This window comes from Boleophthalmus pectinirostris, unplaced genomic scaffold, assembly GCF_026225935.1.
Source record: "Boleophthalmus pectinirostris isolate CB_2022bp ecotype Guang Dong unplaced genomic scaffold, ASM2622593v1 HiC_scaffold_3, whole genome shotgun sequence".
Lineage (NCBI taxonomy): Eukaryota > Metazoa > Chordata > Actinopteri > Gobiiformes > Gobiidae > Boleophthalmus > Boleophthalmus pectinirostris.
Genome location: NW_026571299.1, coordinates 20,078,076 through 20,099,004, shown reverse-complemented (window position 1 = coordinate 20,099,004; position 20,929 = coordinate 20,078,076). Strand labels below are relative to the sequence as shown.

The 20,929-nt window shown below is 37.0% G+C and overlaps 1 protein-coding gene across 2 annotated transcripts in view; it reads right to left on the bottom strand.

Annotated features, from left to right (window-relative positions):
* Positions 1-16,773, bottom strand: part of LOC110165784 (integrin alpha-5-like) — a 44,198-nt gene extending 27,425 nt beyond the window's left edge. For both annotated transcript variants that reach the window (XM_020930972.2, XM_055160166.1), the window contains exons 1-16: positions 16,450-16,773; positions 11,595-11,719; positions 9,480-9,580; positions 8,748-8,871; positions 7,897-7,958; positions 7,754-7,799; positions 7,475-7,600; positions 6,951-6,995; positions 6,451-6,494; positions 6,292-6,348; positions 3,751-3,803; positions 2,753-2,961; positions 1,940-2,131; positions 1,813-1,858; positions 1,614-1,727; positions 34-89 (exon numbers count right to left, since the gene is read on the bottom strand). In XM_020930972.2, coding sequence (XP_020786631.1) covers positions 34-89; positions 1,614-1,727; positions 1,813-1,858; positions 1,940-2,131; positions 2,753-2,961; positions 3,751-3,803; positions 6,292-6,348; positions 6,451-6,494; positions 6,951-6,995; positions 7,475-7,600; positions 7,754-7,799; positions 7,897-7,958; positions 8,748-8,871; positions 9,480-9,580; positions 11,595-11,719; positions 16,450-16,634 — 1,585 coding nt within the window. In that variant the 5' untranslated portion in view covers positions 16,635-16,773. The remainder of the gene's footprint in view (positions 1-33; positions 90-1,613; positions 1,728-1,812; positions 1,859-1,939; positions 2,132-2,752; positions 2,962-3,750; positions 3,804-6,291; positions 6,349-6,450; positions 6,495-6,950; positions 6,996-7,474; positions 7,601-7,753; positions 7,800-7,896; positions 7,959-8,747; positions 8,872-9,479; positions 9,581-11,594; positions 11,720-16,449) is intronic.
* Between the last annotated feature and the right edge of the window lie 4,156 nt (positions 16,774-20,929).

The window sequence follows — 20,929 nt, the reverse complement described above, 5'->3', positions numbered from 1 at the left end:
ATGTGTGCGTGAGTGATTGTGTGTGTGTCTCACCTAGACGAGAGGGGAGGTGCTTCCCATTAGCCAGCAGGCAGAAACTGATGCTCACACTGCAATTCATGCAAATGGCATTTAAATGACAACAGTACAAACTGCAGGTGCTACAAATCATAACATCACAACACGGATCATTTGTTTCACATTAGCATGAGCAGGTAATTTTTTTTCTTTCAAATGTTATTGCTCAGAGTGGAATTCTTAAATGTCTGTCATATTTTATAAAACACTACACAATGAAGCCACAAATGGTTTCTGAAAATATGTCCACATTCGGAAACTAAAGTGTCCTAGTCTTGAAAGTTGCAAGTCCTTTGTTTTGTTTTGTTTTTACATGGAAAGAACTAAGAAAAGAAAGAACTTGGATGGTAAATGTCTGAAGACAAAATTATAAAATCTGATTTGGCACACTGTAAATGTGAAAAGGTCGAAACAATCCACCGTGCCATTATAATCCATCAGAGCACACATTGCCCAAGCATCTCTACACACACTCTACCCTAAATAAAGAAACTACAAAAAAACTCCTTAATAAGTGCCATGAAGGCATCTATACCTCAAAGTGCGTCAGCCTGCGTAAAGCCACAGAGGACGGCACCATCTTTTTAGAAAATTACAACCATTTTCCAACCTTTGAGTGAGAATCTACGTCCTATCCAACACTTTTCCAAATGCAACCTTCCTATTTCTTCTTTGTTTCCACGGCAGCCAGAAAACCAATAAACCTCATAACAGGACCTCCTTGTATAACTTTAGGTACACTCTAAATCAGCAACCTTTTACAACGGGGAAAAGAGGGTAAGGAAAAGTTCACCAAGGAAAAGGAATTTGTCATTCCAAGCAACATCTCTTTATCCAGTCTATCTCATGGTACTAACGATGTTTATATAATAAGATTTGGGAGGAAAAGGAAGTTCTTTTCTTGTGTAGGAAATATAGGAAATATGTGTGCATGACATTAGCAGAATTTAGTTTTCACCCACAAAGACCTGGATCTTATATGTTTAGGAACAAATCAGCTTCATTGTGGAAAGACTTAACCTTAAATCTTAGCCGGCACATGTAGCCTGTAGAAAATATAGAGTGTTCATATATACCACATTGTTTTAGTATCTAACAAATCACTTCCTCTGAGCAACTACAAGGCTAATAATTTATAATCATTCAATTTTTTTACAATATTGAAATGAATGAATGAATGAAATTTTTCCTGCATTATCTACATGTCAATTTAACAAAAAGTGGACAGTTAATATGTGGAAAATTATACATATGGGTTCAGTTTAGATTTATCTAATTAAATGCAAATTAAAATGCCTTTTAGTATTAATTTACTAAACGTACACAATACAGACTTCCAACATTGCCATTTAACACCAAAAATAGTAATTTCTTCCTCCAAATTTTAACTCCAAACTACACACTTTTATTAACAGACAATCGTATGCAGACCTCTCAATTAAAAAAATAGAAGCATCAAATTGATGAATAGAAATCAGCCATAATTATTATATTAGCAAAGTTCAATAACTGTCTAGATATACTGTGAGGGTATAACTTTATAAACTGTGTAATACCATGACACTGGAACAGTCTTGTCTCCACTCGTCAATACACAGGCTTTCTCCTCTGGGATGAACATGGTAGGGTGGACTATCAGCGTACTATTAACATTCACAATGGGACGTGCTCTGAGTAGAAAAGGATAGATAATTAAATAGAGTATAATAGTTGACAATAAATAAGTAGACAAATAACAATGATTAACAAACTAACCTGTATAACACTGCTTTATCTGCACCAAAAGCACCAACAAGCAAATCTGCATGACAAGGTACAGAGTAATCACATAGGTGTATAGGGGACATAAAGTGAGCATGGCAAAAGAACAAACTATAGCAACCTGGGTAGCCATTTTGGTCCACATCTTTGTTACTACGAAGTGAGAAGCCAAAACCAGCTGGAAAAGCCCTGGATGCCCATTGACCTGAGAGAGTCTGTGTGGGCATGTCCTCCAAGCCTTTCTCATGACCATTATAAATAAAAACTAATCCCTGCTGGTCTTCTCCTCCAAATGGACAGCCGATAGCAAGATCTGGACAAAGATGTTAAAGAAGATTTTATGCCTTTTTATTATATACAGAGATTCGGTTTACATTCAGTTAACTGAAAAAGCAATATAGATCTAAAATGGCTTAATAACATTGCATTGGACTAATATAGCACATTTTAAGGCACCTAAATTGGTTTGCATTGCATTACTCATTCACTCCACGCTCAATAGTTGTAAGCTGCTATTGTCATTTGCACCATTTGGCTCCTCTAACCACCACCCACACTCTCACACCACTTTCATACTAGCCAATGTGGGTGGAGTGTCTTTCCACAATGACAATATTGCAAAACTGATACTGACACCTCTTCATAGTGACATTTCACATCACATTTCACATTGGCTTGTTTTTATTGCTGAAAAAGGGCTACGTGACTTTTTGAACCACCTGTGACCCAGAGTGACTACCAAGAAATAGGGGTGGATGTAAAGACAAAATTTCTAAGCACTCAACCCTTAAATGCTGAATTACTAAACATGCATGCGATAAATCGAAATACAAGTCTGACTGAGCACTGTTGAAGAACACCTGTATAACAATCCCTTAAAACAATTAGACTGGTCGATAAAACTCAAGCTCTATAAGTATATTTCTACACATACCATTGAAGCCATCCTGGTTCAGATCACCAAGTGGAGCTAAAGAGGTTCCAAAGCGGCTAAAGGCCTGGGAGCCCACAGGATTCATGCGACTGAGTTCGAGATGGAGGGGCCCTTTCTGTAGGTACACATAGACTTTGCCCAGTTCTTCCAACTGTCCAGCAGGCCTCCGGCGCATGAAGAGTGGAGCCCCCACAACCACGTCATCCAGACTGGAGAAGAAAACAGATATATCTATTATATCTAGATGAACTATTTTAAAGCTTGGTGCTGTAGGCCTGTTGTATAGTCTGAAAACAAATTAAAAGTGCCCTATGTAACATTAATGGTGGGATGTTAATGCCTGGGATGTTTGAGATTTTTTTTCTTCCTGGAATTTTTGGCAGCATGGCATTAAACTTTTCCATACTGCATTAATTCAAGTCCAGGTATTTTTATTGCTAAACATACCTTACAAGAATACTATAAGCAGGCTCGCATTTCCACAAATCTGACCTGTAACTTGAAGTCACCTGCTTCTCTCCTTTGAGACAAATTTTAAGCCAAACTGTGGAACATTTCAGGCAAAAAAAGGAGCAACCTAGGGGTCAAGAAGGTGGCAACCATGTACCAAGAACCAAGTACTTTCTAATTATTCCTTTATTTTGGAATTTAATTTAAGTGATTAATTTCTCATTTAGCTTGCAGTTGTATTGACAGTTTCATTAAAATTAACTAATTAACTAAGATGAACAATTTTTTATACAATATTAAGTTCACTATAAATCTGACTAAAATTAATTTTAAAATGAAGTGAAAGTAAAAAATATATATAAAAATAGTACATATAAGGAATTTTAAGTTTCTGAATGACAAACACTAGTGTGAGAAACTTCCCTGTCTCCTCAATGACCTCACTTCTAAGGTCATTCAAGCACTTCTGTTTTCATTGGCCTCTGCTCAAAGTTTACCCCCCTCTCTTATCTCTCTGTAAACCGTGTATCCATCCGTCTCTCACTCACCCGTCGCTGTTGATGTCTGTGACTGCCACCGCGTAGCCAAAGTAGGAGCCCATCTGGAACACATTATGTACAACCCAGTCAGCCAGTAATCTCACCACAGTGCACGAAACGCTTTGTGCTTCCCCCTATATTCTTGTCTTTTTCATATTGTAGCAGCGACCCAAGCTTTCCTCCAATATCCCCAAGAGTTCGGCCTATCTCTTTTCGCAGAGCTTAAAGTTAAGACCTTTACGAGCTTTGACAAACGCAGGGGGTCCACACATATGGCACTTTAACTCCTTCATAATGCGCTAAAGGTTTCCGCTTCAATTTCATACCATGTTTGATAAATTAGGGTCAAGTTACGTCCTTTGCTGGCGACTTCAAAGTCATTTGTAGTGTTTCGACACAAGTTTGGAGTCTGGGGACCGTGGTGAAAAACAAGACCATGCTCAAGAGGGCCTTTTGGTAACTCCTGCATTCAAAACAACTCAGTCATCATAAATCAAAGTGAGACAAAGGACAAAGTTCGTTTCCTGCTGTGATACCTAAGAAGCACTGTTTTACCAAGCACTCAAACTCACTGAGAGAAGCATGATCAGAATCTTGCAGTTTTACACTACCAATATATCACACAATAAGAACAACACTGCTTAAAGAAATTTCCAAAAAAAAACAAAAAAAAACAGCATGCTGACTGCCCCTCTTAGCTGGGTTTAGACATATGACTCAGTTTCATTTTTTGTTTGTTTTATTAATATAGTTAAATATTACTTCAAACTTACCACGGAATTACCACAAAAACTACACAGAAATATACAAACACAAACTGCACTAGGCCTTGTGTAATCGTCAGGGAACAGGGGAAAACACATGGTACTGAAACCAAGAAGCGGCTTTGTATTTCTATCATTGGAAAGTCCTGTTATTTAAATAAATTCTAACCAAATAAACAACCATAAACTGAACAATTTCTGGTCTACGGTTACATATAGTGAAATGTATGTTATAAACTATTAGCACTATCAAACAACAACGCAACAATAATGTAACAAATTTCCTTAAACTGTTTACCAGTTGATAGAGAAATTGGACAGCTGTTCTGTACTGAGGGCTCTCACAGCCACCTCAGTCCTTGATAACTTGGTTTACAGAGATATAATACTCCCTACAAAGGAAACATAGCTGCAGTAGACTGGACAACACTTTCATAATATCTTCTGGGGTTATATGAAAATCTTGTTTTTAATCACACACACACACACACACACACAAATCAAAATATCTTACAGTGTGTGCAGAATTATTAGTTGCAAAGTACACAGTCTAGACCAAGACAGATACAATAGAGCTTTGTATATTTTTCTCGTGTTTTGGGGTGTTTTTGCAGCTGACTTTGAACAATCCTCACCAGTGTACTAACTGTAACTCTTCAGCTTGTTCAGCACCCTCAGGCCACATGGGACGGAGGACCCCACACACACGTAACAACATACACAAATTCACACACTTGAAGGTTAAGAGATGAGGGACAAGGATGTAGCTGGTCTCTATGCGCCAACAATAATATTTGGTGACTTTATTTTAGCACTGCTCAAAGTGGTGGGGTAAAGTTTCCAGCTTCAAGTGACTCATTTGTACTTATAAATGAGCTTTGTGGGTGGATTAAACATGTGGGAAGTTTTGACTTTGGCATTAAAAAGCAGAAGTTCTCAAAATGCACATAGTAGAGAAAAGGTGCAGTAACATCAAATGTAGCAGCAGTGGTCTGAGCTAGGATCCGACCTCAGAGCTTTGAGTTGGTGGGCAAACACTCCAACCAATGAGCCACTGCTGCCTTATGTTTAAATTAAGTAAAATGTGTGTCATGTTGTTAATGTGTAATAGTTTGTAACCTTTTACAAACTTTCCCTATCTATGTTATAATGTTGTTTCCTCATCACAAACATACCCTGAGTTGTATTTTGTTTCATTCATACATGTTTAACACACAATATCTGCATATTTAGGCTTGAGTTCTTCTCTCAGACATAAAACACTCTGTCCACCTTGTGATGTCATATGATAAAACATACTCACTGTGTTTTTAAACTCCATACACTTTCACTTGACTAATTTGGATGATGAATTGACAATGTTTACTAAACAAAATGTAAAAGGAAACATGAAAACTACTATGACATGACATCACAAGGTGGAACACAGCATCTTGAGCTTTGGAGATGTAGACGGACTAATAAACCAGGCTTAAACATGTGTAAATGAAATAAAACATAACTCCAGGTATGCTTTTGATGAGGTAACAATTTTATAACATGGCATTAAGCACAAGAGTTAATTTTGTGTAATATAGGAAATGAAAATACAACTGACTGCATCTAGGACACTGAGAAAGCAACTGAAACCATGCATGTACTGAAGTATTCAACAACTGTTTCTGTGTTCAATTATACAGCCTCAAGGAGCCTCATACACACTCAGCTGACCTCTGAACCCTAAATATGTATGAAGTCCAGTGGGCAAGTTCTTTCATCACTCAAAATGTACCAGATGTGTACATACCTGCTCTCCTGTCAGGTTCACCAGGTACGTCAGGTCCTTTCCATCTAATATAGAGACCTGAAGACACAAGAACAAATGTTTGTTAAAGATTTGACTGAAATGCAGAAAATGTATATAAAACAATGACTAGGTAGAAAGAGGAGGAAGATGCATCCTTACTAGACCGTACAACAAGAGTCCTTTAGGAACCCCCGTGACAAAATCTGCAGAGAAAAAGAATGAAGTAGTAACTAGGGCTGCAATGATTAATTTCAGTAATCGTGACTGTTAAAATAATCAGAATAGTATTTTTATAATTGTATTTGTTATCTGGACTATACAGTTTCTAAACAAATGCTAAATGGCCTTATATAACAGAGACAGTGGCATTATTTAATCAAATGTCAAAGAAATAAAAAATATCTTCTTTTTATCAATAATACACTATATACAGTATATTCTCTATCTAAAAGGCCTGAGTAAGCACATTTCAAATTTTATTTGGTTAGAAAAAAAATATAAAAAATGTTCAACGTATAGTTAGAACCCTAGTAGTTACTCAAAGAGCAAAACTAAACTTTGGGAGTATGTGTGAAGAGTTTGTACAGTGATGAGAAATGTTTTAACTGAGACCTTGACAGAAAATGAAACTTGAAAGAACTGATTTTAATAGACTTCACCTTCCTCATTATCGCCACTGAATTCACCACTCGCCACAGAGTATCCTGCAGAAAAAAGATAGTTGTTTTAGATCATTTAATAGGGATGAAAATCAAATTCAACAAAATCAAATTACAAGTCTTATATTCATTATTTTAGTACCACAATAGAACAAAGGGAACTACATAGACCACGACCCTATGCTCTGTTTTTGTGCAGACTACATGAAGAAATAACTTTTCTAACCACTTTAAAATCTTTGTTCTTTGGATTGACAGAACCAAAGGTTTGTCAAGGCATTTTTGGTTGGTGGTTCGATTACAGCTATCGACATAAAAACATCACAGGTTGAGCGGTCAGATCCACTGACCCACAGGTTGGCTGGTGTGATTCCAACTCCCACAGATGAATGCTGTCATTGTGTCCTTGGGCAAGACACTTAACCCACCTTGCCCACAGTGTCTGCGTACACTGATGTATGAAAATGGGTGAGTGGTTCCTTGTTGTAAAGCGCATGTATTGTTTGGCTTGATCACTTCCTCACCTAGATAGCTGTCGTCATAGCTGCTCTGAACTTGTCCAGTTTGCTTCTGCCCATCCACAAACAGCAGGAAGTAAGAGGGAAAATAGGCCTTAACTATTTCCTCAGTGGTGGCAGAGATCAGCTGACCTATTAAAAAAAAGGTCACAGTGAGGTCAGAGAGGTCAGGGGTCAGATAGATACATCAAGATTGATTCAGGAATTACAGATAAAGATACTGAGAAATCTCTATTGAGCGTATCTGCGAATGATCCTGACTATTGGACATTCCTGTGTGCTCACCTTGCCAGTAAAAGCTGCCAGGTCCTCCAAGCACAATCCTCCCATTCTGAAACACAACAGCAGCCACAAATGAGGGGTCTGTGCCTCCCTTACTCTAAATATTGACTATGACCTTTAAAAAATACTGCAAATGTTTCCCTTACCTTGGTAAAGTCTGCACTAAACCCCCCTTGACAATAGCCCTGTCCAGCAGGTCCATGTCTTTCTGCAAAAGAGTGGGAATGTACAATATAATTGACATTTTTTTTGCAAATGTTTTTAACCCGTCCTTCATCCAAGGTAACCTGTCAGGAGCAGTGGGAGAACAGAGAGCAGCACCCAGACACCCATATCCAGATCAGACAAAGCTTCGTCTCACTTACCTAGCTGGAGGATTAGTCTACTGCATCTTAAGGGTATATTATATTTATATTATTTATGATGGTGGAATGGATACCAATTCTCTGATTAAGTGAGAGAGCTAGACTAGAAAATGGAGTGCCCAGACAGATATGAAGACCATCTGTTGGTTTGAAACATCTAATTTAGGTGGTTGCTCTGGCTACTAAGCAAATCAAAGTTATTCCTAACTGGACAATGTACAAAGCATATGGACTAACATTTTCCACTACTCCACAAATGGAAAATTAAGAAATAAATCAATTATTATGAATCCAATTTCAAATGTAACAGCCTCTTCCCACAAGCCGTTACAAGCTTCAACAACACACTTTGAACTTTGATGGAGCAACTTACTATTTTAGCTCCTTCATCTTTGTTTCTTGTTTATTTCACAGTGTCATATGATGTCTGTAATGACTGTCTATTGTTTGCTCATGTGGTTGCTTTTAATGTCTCATGGTGCACTTTGAGCTTTTTGCACGTTTTTCCAATGTGTTTTTTTAGTACAGATGGCAAATAAACAAACCTAAATCATATCACATAAAGGGGATTAAATCAATGACATGACCTCTTTGTATATAATTTGTGAATCATCCATTTCCCATTTCCTTACCTGTTCTACAGGGGGCGTACTCCACAAAGGATCGGAAACTGTCGACAGAGAGGTAGCACGTTCCTGTAACATCTGCAAAAGGAATGTCGTGTTCTGTTCGCCAGTAATACCTGGGAGCGCAGGCCTGAAACAGAGACACCTCATGAGAGATGAACTGAGACTTTTGTAAAGCAGTTAGGAAAATGTGCACACAATGATCAGCTTCTCCACAACTGCATGCTGTTTCAAGTTTATTAGGCATAGAGATATAACAATATTCAAACAACAAATACATTTTTTATTGCAATATTGTGGAAGGGCTATGGTTTTATGCTGCTTTTCCCTTTTAAAATCCCATGACAAGACTTTGGTTACAGTTATAAGTGAAAGAATTAAGATTTAAAAATGCTTAATAGCAGTCGTTTCTCTGTGTAGTCAGCACTGACTTGGAGCAAAAGATCATGGTCTGTGTAGTTCCCTCTGTTTTTTTAGCTGCTGCTACAACAAAACCATACTTCTAAGAAAAGGAGCTTGTAATCTGATATTCTGTAACAGTCTGCAATATTATTACAAGATTTCAGACAATATCATTATTATTCCAGCATAATTATTGCATTATTTATTTTAATAATGAGCTTCAATATGGTATTTTACAAAGATATTTTTTATTTTCTTATGAAATCTACACAATACAACTACAACTTTAAATGATAGGCCTACATTCAAATGTTCTTTTCTAATGATTAATCTTACCAGTATGTTGTTTCCATGGGAATGCAAGGTAGCTCCAAACCATTGATGAGACTTGAATTCAACCTGAGTTAACTCTTCTTCTATGGAAAAATAGCGATCACCTGGAAAAGCAAAACAGAAGCCAATGCATTTCAGGATTTTTAGGCAGTATTATGGTTCTGATTTGGACTCTTAAGCCTATGGTGCTATTGCAAGTAAGCCAAGGATCCTTCTATGATTAGCGCAGATTTAAAGTCATCTGCAATGTACATGTAGCCCCCACATGTAGTTGCTGTTTTATATGGGGATTTTACAGCCTAGTTGCCCGGGTCTGCACTCTTAATCTATCCTCAATGCTACAGCAGACTTCAAAGAGCTCAAAGCGACTCTGGCCATGTTGTTAATGTAACCCACACGTCTTTGTCAGGATCTGTTTTAAGAAGAGGCCCAGTTACAGAGAGCTAGTGTTCAGATTTTTCAAGTAGTTGTTCAAAAACACAGAATATTTTGTGACATCTAACTATTAGACAGTTACCGCTATACTAAACACAACCACAAATTCTTAGGAATTACTTTTTTGCAAAAACTATAAACCAGTCAGTCAGTCAGTCTTGTAAATAGGAAGCCCAAGATTAATTGGTGATTCACAGTACACAAAAAATAATGTAATCTTGACCATTTTAGAGGCAAGATAATAGAAAAAATAAGCTACTTTTTAACAGTCTTTTATGCCACATTAACTTTGCAAATTTGATTTTATTAAGCTGTTAACAAACTAGAGTAGTGCTGCTCAATATAAAGCAAAAATATTGATATCATAACATTGGCAGACAGATTAATCAATATTTCTTCATTTCTGTTGTTTTCTTAACATTGCATTTATAGAAGAACAGAGGTGCTCCTAGCTCTCCTCAAACAGTGAAAGATACAGGACTACATTCATAGCATACCCCATACAACTGCAACTCACTCTTATGTAAAAGATAACCCCAATGTCAGTCACTATTTAATTTGTTTGCATTGTTTCTCCTTACTCTATTATATTATATTGTGAGTGTGAGTCTAAGTCTAATAATATGATATAACATCAATGTATTCAGTATTTAATGATCATTTCTGATCTTACAGTGGCTAACATAACTGAAAGGTCCTTTAAATACTCTCTTGGGAGACTTTGACACACTAACTGTCCAAACTATGTTGATCTACAGGCCTGATGTCTGGAGTGGAGCGGTGACATTAACTGCTCTGGCCTCCTGCCACTGTTGACTTCATGGAGTCTGCCGTGTGTCCTTAGATACACTAACCTAATAGGAAGTGTGCAAGTGAATGTAAAAACATGCAGTAGCAGTGAGTATACTTATTTTCCTGCTGCCTTTGAAAGTTCTAAATTATGCTCCATGGTTGGGGATAGTTTGTAAATAGTTCTGCAGTGTGTATTTATGTACCTAGGTCTGCAATGCATGCACCATCTGATAGTCTGAGCGCCACGTCCAGCCCTCTGATCCTCAAAGTCCTTATCGCTTCCTGCATGTTTGATGGACTTGATTATTTTTCATGCATTTTTCGTGCCTGTTCCTCCCTTAATGACCCTGGCTTTAATTAAACAGTGGCTACAACAGCGCGCCAAAGTACTGCAGGAAATCAAAGCTCTGTGGAAAAGACTGCAGAAAGAGCCCCGAAATAGAGAGCATGCAGAGGGGAGGGGTGCAGCCAAGGAAGCCTGCCACTAAAACATAAGGGGAACTTCAAAGAGTACTTTTAGGTATGACACATAACCACAGATTAGCAGTGGGAAGAAAGTAGGGAGCCCAACTTCTAACCTACAGGTCAACGCAGTGGTGCTTAGCGGAGATGTTAACTTCTTACAAGGGACTTTTTACGGCTGGTTAGACACAGCTTGAGATTTCTATAAAGATTTTTCAGTGGAGCTAGATAACTGACAAGATACTTTCACTGCTACCTAAATAAAGCAGGGTACTGTTAACCTCTAACTATAATTATCAGAAATACTCTGATTTAGAATGTGGTATGTTTTTCAATTGTGACTTTTAGACAGTTAGACTCTGTGGCCTACTTTGTTTGGTGACAAAGAAGCAGTATATCCGTGTATCTCTATATAACAAGGCTGCCTACCGTGCTTGTCAAAGTCGATAATTGTACAGTTGGATTTGCTCCAGGGACACATGAAAACGGCTCCTCCTTCAATGACGTGGGGCTGGCTGGTGTTGGCTTTTGGAGCGCCAACCAAAACATTGAAACTGCAACAAGAATAAAATAAAATGTTAATAAAAGGTTAGACTTGACTATAAATCTTTGAATAAAGTATTGTGTATTAAAGGTTCACTCAAGAAACACCTTCATAATATTTAATACTGAAGACCACATGGTAATTTCTCTAGCCACAGAAAGATACAATCTGTTATACTTCCATATGCACGCCAAGTATTTGACAATGATGATAAAAAATGATTACGTTTGATTAAGACTAAGATTACTTTAGGGGCCTTTATCTGATTTTAATGTATTTATTTTGTTTATAAGATAAATGCTCTTTACATCATGCACTTTATTCAGATTGTAAAATATAATCTACAGTCATAAAGATGAACGGTTCTGTTGGAATTGGATCACATTGGTTAAAAGAAACTAACCTTTTTCTTTCCAGTTTTTATGCATTTTTATACTGATAAATACTAAACCAGCACATGACACAGTAAAGAAGCAGCATAGAAGCAGGGTAGACAATGTGTGTGAGAGTTTTTTGAACAATAGCAGATAGAGAACTGTAAGGAAACAACTGCAACTGTGTCAGTATCAAGTGGCACAGTGGCAAGACTAAGTGCATCACCTGTACACTTCCACACTAAATACTACCAAAAGTGCTTTTATCTTAGTAAGAATGTGTTGAAATGAAGTGTGCTTTTGAGCTTTTGAGACAGTCTGCTGAAAGAGTCCAGCCCAGAGCCCAGAGCGGACAGTCAGACAGTGGTGACGGTGACTGATGACATTTGCAGAGATTAGACAGACTGCTTATCCTGCTACTTCCATATTGTCTACAGAGATCAGAGTAATAATATTGTGAGTGCTTGCAAGGACATTCTTTATTAATATCTTTACCACTGTGACAATATGAAAATACTTCTACATAAAGCACTGATAGTCTGAGACTTTCAGTTGGATTGCCAAAATATATTTTCATTGTTATCAGGATAATTGTCTGATATCTTGCTACAAAAATAAAACAATAAATGTTACTATTGAAACTATTATGTAATTTATGCTACTGACATAATTAAAGCAGAATAATCCCAGTAAACCCTTTGAGCTGCAATGAATAAATAGCAGAATTAAACATTTAAGAAGTATCTTTACTACTGGAATTGTGGCGGAGCAGATGTTGTATATCAATGGGACTTTCCTGGTTAAATAACGGATAAATAAATTAAAATAAATTGCTTAATGACAGAAGTCATTTATTCAATTCTGTACAGCTCACATTTGGCCGTACTACAGAAAACAAACAAAAGGTTTCCTAAAAGGTGGACATCATTATGTGAATAAATCAATCTTGCAATTATTGAGTCTGGCCTATTGCTCAACCTATTGCCTAATGTATTCTTTCTGATCTAAACTGGATGTCACCCTCAAATGACCTGACTGAACTCTGGACTTGATTTCCATTTGAATGTATTCCAAGAATTCAAGCCAAAAATATCAAACAACTAATCCTAAATATGAATAAATGAGCTCTTGAAACTATGACAACATACTGTGCAGCGCTGAAAATTACTCTATTTATCATTCCCTAGATGTTATCAACAGTGTTTTTATACAAACAGGATGCAATGTCCACACACACCCCAAATTCAAATCAACTGGAAGAATTGGATTACATATGACCCAACTGACGTTTTTCAAGTAGTGACATGCATTAAATTACAACTGGACCGAAGAACAGCCAGCCTTGCTTTCCTATTTCTAGGTAGGCCTTAAATTGTTGTATGGACTCACAGATGATGCATCTTCTTGAGGCAGTGAGTAAAGGGAGCAATGGGAGCAACACAAAACAGAAAAACAGTGCAGTAGCTGTTCAGAATGCATGACAAACTCTAAGAACAATTCTGTCGACAGAGAAAAACACAGCCTGCTCATTCACAACATATTATCCTGTTGACTGTTTACCCACAAAACAAAAGGAAGATAGAGTCACATACAATTCACAATTCAGTTCATTTACACAGTCATTCATAATAATGTGCAGGATGGCAGTAAGGGCTAAAACAATTAATTAAGTCAGGGTAAGTTGGGTGGCATGACAAAGAAATAGGACTGTAGTTGACTAAAGAAAGTCTTGGTTGATTAAAGACATGTCCTGCCGATTTATTAGTTAATTAAAAGGGAATGAGGCAAAAGCTGTCAAAACTATTATGTATCACTATGTATCTGATCGAAACTGCATTCATATACTACAACTGCACAGGAGTTCATGCAAAAACAACGATTTATGTAGAAAAAGTAGACGAAACAATATATGTATATAAAGGTATCTTGATTTGAATCATGAATTTAATCTGCCTTTTTACATTTAGAAAAACAAAAAAAGTTAAATCTTCAGCTCACTCACTAACTTCTCCATTCTGCTGTTGTCCCACATAAAACCTTATAATCCAAATAAAATAATTAGTACTTATGCAAATGTATTAATCGATCAAATGACTGAAGAACAAATAGATTTTTCCCTTGTATAGAAAGTTCAGAATTTTGAGTTGAAGTTTACTTAGTTTATTAAAAAAATAAATAAATATAATAAATTGTTTTTAATATTTATTTTCTGAATATAGAAAAGACAGGCTTTTCAACACATAAAATAGCCAAATCACTTAACTCAACTCAATTAAAAAGACCCTAGATGATCACTGACGACAGGAAATTGTTCAACTTACAGTTATGTTTGACATGAAAGTTTTTACTTATTTGTAATACCCAGCCACTTCAGAATGATCCTAGTCTCTATAACCACAGAAAGCCAAAAGACAAACTCATTCCCACACACAAAATACTTGCATTTCATAAGTTAATTTGAGCCAGCAAAAGTGGGAAACGTAGCTACCCAGTACATGGCTCAAACATGTACAGCTCAACCTCTGACACACATAAAATACTGTAGCAGAGCTTGAGAGTGTGTGGATGCATCGGGATACTGTCATTATTTACAGTGAGGTTAATAGTGATGTAACAAGTGGGGGAAGTCCCAGATGTTGAGCAAGAACAGCAGTGAACAGCTGGATGAGTGCTTCAGCTAAAAAACCCATTTGCACGACTGTCCAAACATGTCCCACTCAGTCAGATGTAGTATTTACCTTGATATCAACGCAGTTTTCAGATCCACACTTAAAGATGTGAGGTGTAAAAAAATGGACAGCCCTGTCACGATAACAAATTTAGAAGTATAATATTGCTACAGAGAAATACAGAGATAAGCAATAATACTGAAACAACTTTATCCCAGTGACAATAAAAAGCAAGATAATCCCAATTAACCATTTTCGGTAGACAATATCATTAAAACAAGATAAACAAAGATTAAAAAAGAAAATAAGTAGCATAATTAGACAATAATTACTCAGATTACTTTTTCAACCCCCTGTGGGTCAGATCTTATATTCAAACTTATATTACTACAACAAAAATACAAAAATAAATCTCTGAAGTATTGCATAAAAATATACTCACAATAAATATTGAGCCCCAAAATAAATAGCTCAAGCTATAATTTGTAGAATGATAAGTTGGTATTGTAATTATCGTGACTTAATTATGGATATAGGGCACTAGAGACATAACTGCATTACACATTGAAGTCCCTATATTACACTATTCTCTTATCTGTTATAATGTTATGTCCTCATCACAAATGTATTTGGAGATGTGTTTTTGTAGACAGACTCACACTCAAGCATGTGTAAATGAAAGAAAACACAACTCCAGGTGTGTTTTTGAGGACGTAACAACATTATAACATGGCTTAAAGCTCACAAGAGTAGCTTTGTGTACTATAGGACCTTTAATATCCTGACAACCATTTGGAAAGTAAAAATCATTGTTCTTCCAGTAGGTCTACAAATACTGTTATAGCACCGTAGCCATAGACATATAGCGAACATAGTGTATGTAGAGCCTATCAACCACATCAGACTTTAGTTTTGATGCACATACTAAGTGCCTGTACAAATCCTTTACATGTCCCTCAAGCCAGGACTTATGAGTTTGAACATACATGAAACGTGTGTGTTCCTCGACATCATACCACAGAGTGTAAGCCAAAACAGGTGACATTACATGCTGTTCCCATAAAGACACTGTTTGATCTTTGGCTGGGACTCACTCAGCAGTTTCTCATCTGTCAACAAAAAGACTGCACTCAAAAAAATCCCACTATCCATAGCATTCACAACATTAGCTTATTTTGACTTGTCTGAGTTTAACCCCCTCCTCTCCATCCCCAGCTCCTGTGTCTGTTTCCAATCATTGTAGCCTACAAACCTGGAATCCAGTGGTTTGAGAGAAAAAGTTTGATACTGGCTGCACACATTCCTAATAAGTAGTTGCATATGGTATATTATAGATTCACACAATGCACTGTAAACATTAACATTTGCTTGCTGGTCTTTACCTGCACAAAGTATCATTACTAGCCTGTCTAATACAACAATAGCTCATAGCCTATTATTGCAGTAGGCTATATCTTATATCTGTTGGTGATGTGGAACTACTTGGCTTAATATCTCTTAAATAGTCAGTTATTTGCATTAGGGGTCCTCCTTTTTGCAAGACTTAAAGAGCAACAGGATGCGCATTTAACATTTAAACAATATGAAAAGTGGGCTAATGCATGTTTGTCCATCTACACTACACGCATCTCCAACACTTATGTATTAAGATGCTCAAAGATCATTTTGATACTTTCGAAGTCCTGATTTAAACTTACCTGGATGCATTGCCGAAAAACTCAACCGAATAACCAAAATAACTTCCCGGGGGTCCACTAAAGACTACACGTTGCTCTGTGTCCAGATTGAAAGAGTCACAGAAGTGAAGCAGCAGCAGCACTACGGGAACAAACGGGACGAGCCTGGGGTCATGGACACGGCAAAGTCCAGGAGCACGGACCATCTCTTCTTCTCTGCGGAGACTCTGTCATTGAAGAGCGGGCGCGCAAAAGACATCATCCGGGCTGCTCTTTGCGCATAGGTGCCTGGGTCCCTTTCACGAGTTAGAATACTGTGCTCTGGCCCCTTGGTATTGTGGGATGAAAACGGCACAGAGGAGGGAATTAGGCGAAATGTAACTTTTTAGGGGGTGGAGCGAGCGATGAATTTACGTCTGCCTCATTTGAAGGAAAAAAAGAGATACGTTTCAATAGTTTTAAATAAATGGCGACATAAAATGCAATAAATCGGCCCAGGCTACACAATTAAGGTGACTAGGCGTGCATATTTCTTTTTTTTACATAACTCCAATTTTGACCACGCGAGATTAATTCACTGCGCGAGGTTAATTGACTACGGTGTCATTTAAAAAAAAAAATAAAAACAATAAAAAAATAAATAAAATTAAATAAAAAAAATTGGGAGATTTCAAAATGATGTAAAATAATGTATGTTATAAGAAAATAGTGTAGTGTAGTCTAGACTTGCCTGTAATTCACTTTGTCACCTCTAGATGGTGGTAGGTCAACAGGATAAATCAATAAGCAGTCAGTTGAATACTATTGTTAAGTATATATGGGCCAAGGAGTTAAACTCCCTTTTGCTACTGCTCAAACATAAATATCGAGATGGATCTTTAGACTGTGAAGTCCAATTTCTAAATGAATATAACAAAAACTAAAACAAATATAAACAACTTTAGGACTAATACATTTAAACAACAATTTTAACAGTTGAGTTTAACTTTAGTTTACATTTTCTATATTAAAAGGACATACAGTCCTCATATTTTCAATTACTCTGCAGAGACTTTTATCTTCCTTTGTGCAGAACTTCTATAAATCAAAGAACACTCAAGTTCAGAGGCCGACCCTCTGGAATAATTTAGCAAATACTCTCAAATCAATTTCCTCACTGGACTATTTTATAAGACAATTAAGACAAACATTGATTTGTAATGCTATTTAATATTTGGACTACTGTAAGTCAACTTGCCTGTTCATGACTGTTGTGATAAAATCATGTTTATGGGGGAGGTGATCTTATAAGAGCAGTAAGGTCTTCTCATTCTCTACTGCACAGTCATTTCTGTTTTTACCTGTTCAAAATGTTGTTTTTAATATATGTGCAAGTAAAATCTATCTATCTGTTTACTGTCTCTCCTGAAATTACATTTTGCATATTAGTACTATATTGACCCCAAATGCTACAATGAGTTCTTTGTCTCCTTGGATAAAATACTATAACAGTGTGATGGAGAGGAAGTCATACTATTGGGTGATTTCAGTATAAACTGGTCTGAAAAATCCTGAAGGAAAAAAATTAAAGGAAATAACAGAATCATTTCAAATGACAGAAATGTTGAACAACCAAATCCTCTCAGACCTTAATAGATCTAATATTTACAAGCCTGAATGAATGATAAAAACATATAATATAATCACAGGCATGTCAGACCACAATCTGACATTAGTATCTAGAAAACTAACTAAAGCACGGTATAATAGAGAAAGACCCATAAAAAGTAAAGTACTGAATGCATTGCAATTATTTGAAAGGGAGATTTACAATTGGTTGAAAATTATATTAAATAAGGTGGGAAGAGCTTATTGCACTTAAATCCTGTGAGCGGGAGCAGGGCTGTCACGATTTAATGACAGTTTTAAACAATATTCTATTAAAGTATACTAAAAACATTCCAAGAAAATCAAATGTTCAACCTAATGAAAAAACGAGACGCGTCTTTCGAAATATTCTTAAAATTAGAATTATCTACCGGTCATCTAATTTTCACAAGTCTGAGAGCGGCAGTAGCCCAGTTGGTAGAGCATTTGCCCACTGATCTGAAGGTTGGCGGTTTGAGTCCAGCTCTCAACATAAACATCATCGGTTGAGTAGTCAGATCCACTGACCCACAGGTTGGCTGGTGTGATTCCAGCTCATACAGATGAATGCTGTTGTTGTGTCCTTGGGCAAGACACTTAACCCACCTTGCCTACAGTGTCTGTGTACACTGGTGTGTGAATGGGTGAGTGGTTCCTTGTTGTAAAGCGCTTTGAGTGCCTTGAAGGTGGAAAAGTGCTATAGAAAAATGTGACCATTTACCAAATAAAGTCACAGCCACTGTCATGGGCCAAACTTTTTTCTTGAAATAATTAAAAATGCACAAGGTAATAGTCAAATCATGTGGGGAAACTACTGACAAACTTGACTATGTTTTGGTAATAGCAATTCATTAAATTTTTTTTTTTTTTTATTCAGTCCATAAACTGTCTCCGAACTTTCAAACTATTCCCTCTACCCCAATCAGAAATCAATCCAACTTTAATCTATTACCAACAAATGAAATCAAGGTTGGGAAAATTATCTGTTCACTGAATAGTAGTAAATCAAAGGATATTTAAGCAGTTGATACCTTTTTTTAAGAAACAAAGGGGCACTTTCTGGTCCCTTTAATATTCTGATTTTTAAAATCTATCTATGAGGGTGTGTTTCCTGGAGCCATAAAACCTGCCGTAGTCACCCCTATTTTTAAATCAGGTGACAGACAAGATGTTCGCAATTATCGCCCTATAAGCTTCCTCCCAGGTGTCTCTAAAGTGCTTGAGAGGGTTGTGGCAGAGTAACTTACTGCACACTTTGATTCAAACTCTCTTTACACCCAATGCAATTTGCATTTAGACAAAAATACTCAACAGACTTAGCCTGCTACCTTCTGGAAAGTATCAGGGCTCACAAAGATCAGGGAAGAGTAGTTGGAGCAGTCTTGCTTGATCTGCGTAAAGCCTTCGACATTGTAAATCACCAGATACTTCTCAGCAAACTAAATGACTACAACCTTTCCACGCACATCCAACACTGGAATAGGTCATATATGAGTGACCGGATTCAGTGTATCCAACTGAATAACACACTATCACCCTTTAAAGCCACGTCTGTGGGAGTGCTCCAGGGGTCTATTCTTGGATCTTTGCTGTTTAGTATTTATATAAATGTACTGATGCTGATATAATAATGTATAATAATGATGAGTGCTTTTTACTTATGGGAAAAACTAATCGGAGGTAACAGAAAAACTGACAAGAGAAATGGAAAAGGTTGCAAATTGACTTCAGAATTCCTGCCTTACCTTAAATATTGTTAAAACGGTTTCAGTATTTGTTATCATTAAGCGTAAATCTCAACAGACTCATGAAATTTTTATAAATGGACAAAACATTAGGAATGTAGATGAATTTAAATATTTTGGTTTATTATTTGACTCAAAACTTAATTTTATAAGTCACATAAAAAAAACTTGGAAATGCACTGAAGTTTAACTTGATGAATTTTAAACATATTAGAAATTCTTTTACAGTTGAGGCATCATATACATATTTTAATGCCATGATTGTTTCGCATCTTCGATATTGTATTTAGGGGTGTCAAATGATCGCGTTAATTGCGATTAATTAATTACAGTCATATTTAGCGCGTTGTGTTTTTTAATCGCGTTAATCTCATTTTTAATCTCTAACTTTAGTGTTTCTGTATGTGAGTTTCTTTATTATAAAACCTGTTTTTATGTGTTGTTGGGACAACAACACACACACACACACACACACACACAAAACACATTTATGATTTTTTTTATTTCGGTAATTCCACTCATTGCCGGAAACCCACACAAAACGCAGTAACAGCGATGTAAACGTCATGTTAACGTTGGCGGCGTCAGTCGCACAATGGACGAGGTCGAAGAGCCAGTAGAACAGAGGCAGCAGCGCACAGGTAAAAACGCATTCGTGTCTTGGAAATTATTCTCCCGACGTGAAATATAAAAGAAATTAACAAATATAATATCGCCTACATCTTAAATGTCACTGGTGAAAACAACCTGCATAGGCTCATGATGTCTGCACTACTGTCCTATAGTGACCTGCCACATGAGGGGACACACACACAAACACACACAGACACAAACAAACACACACCTTCATCATCGTCATTAACCTGAGAACGCGCGGACCAGGTTTCCTTCCGTAGACACTGCGCGGACACCGACGTGCTCCCGTGCGCCGCGTGTGGATCGTGTTTTCTCGCTACGCTGCGTAAACCGCGCTTCCTCCTGTGCGCCTCTAAACGAGAACTAACACCAAGACTAAAACCAGGGCTAATCCAGTCCAGGACTAAACCAGGACTAAACCAGGACTAAACCAGAACTAACACCAGGACTAAACCAGGTCTAAACCAGGACTAAACCAGGACTAAACCAGAACT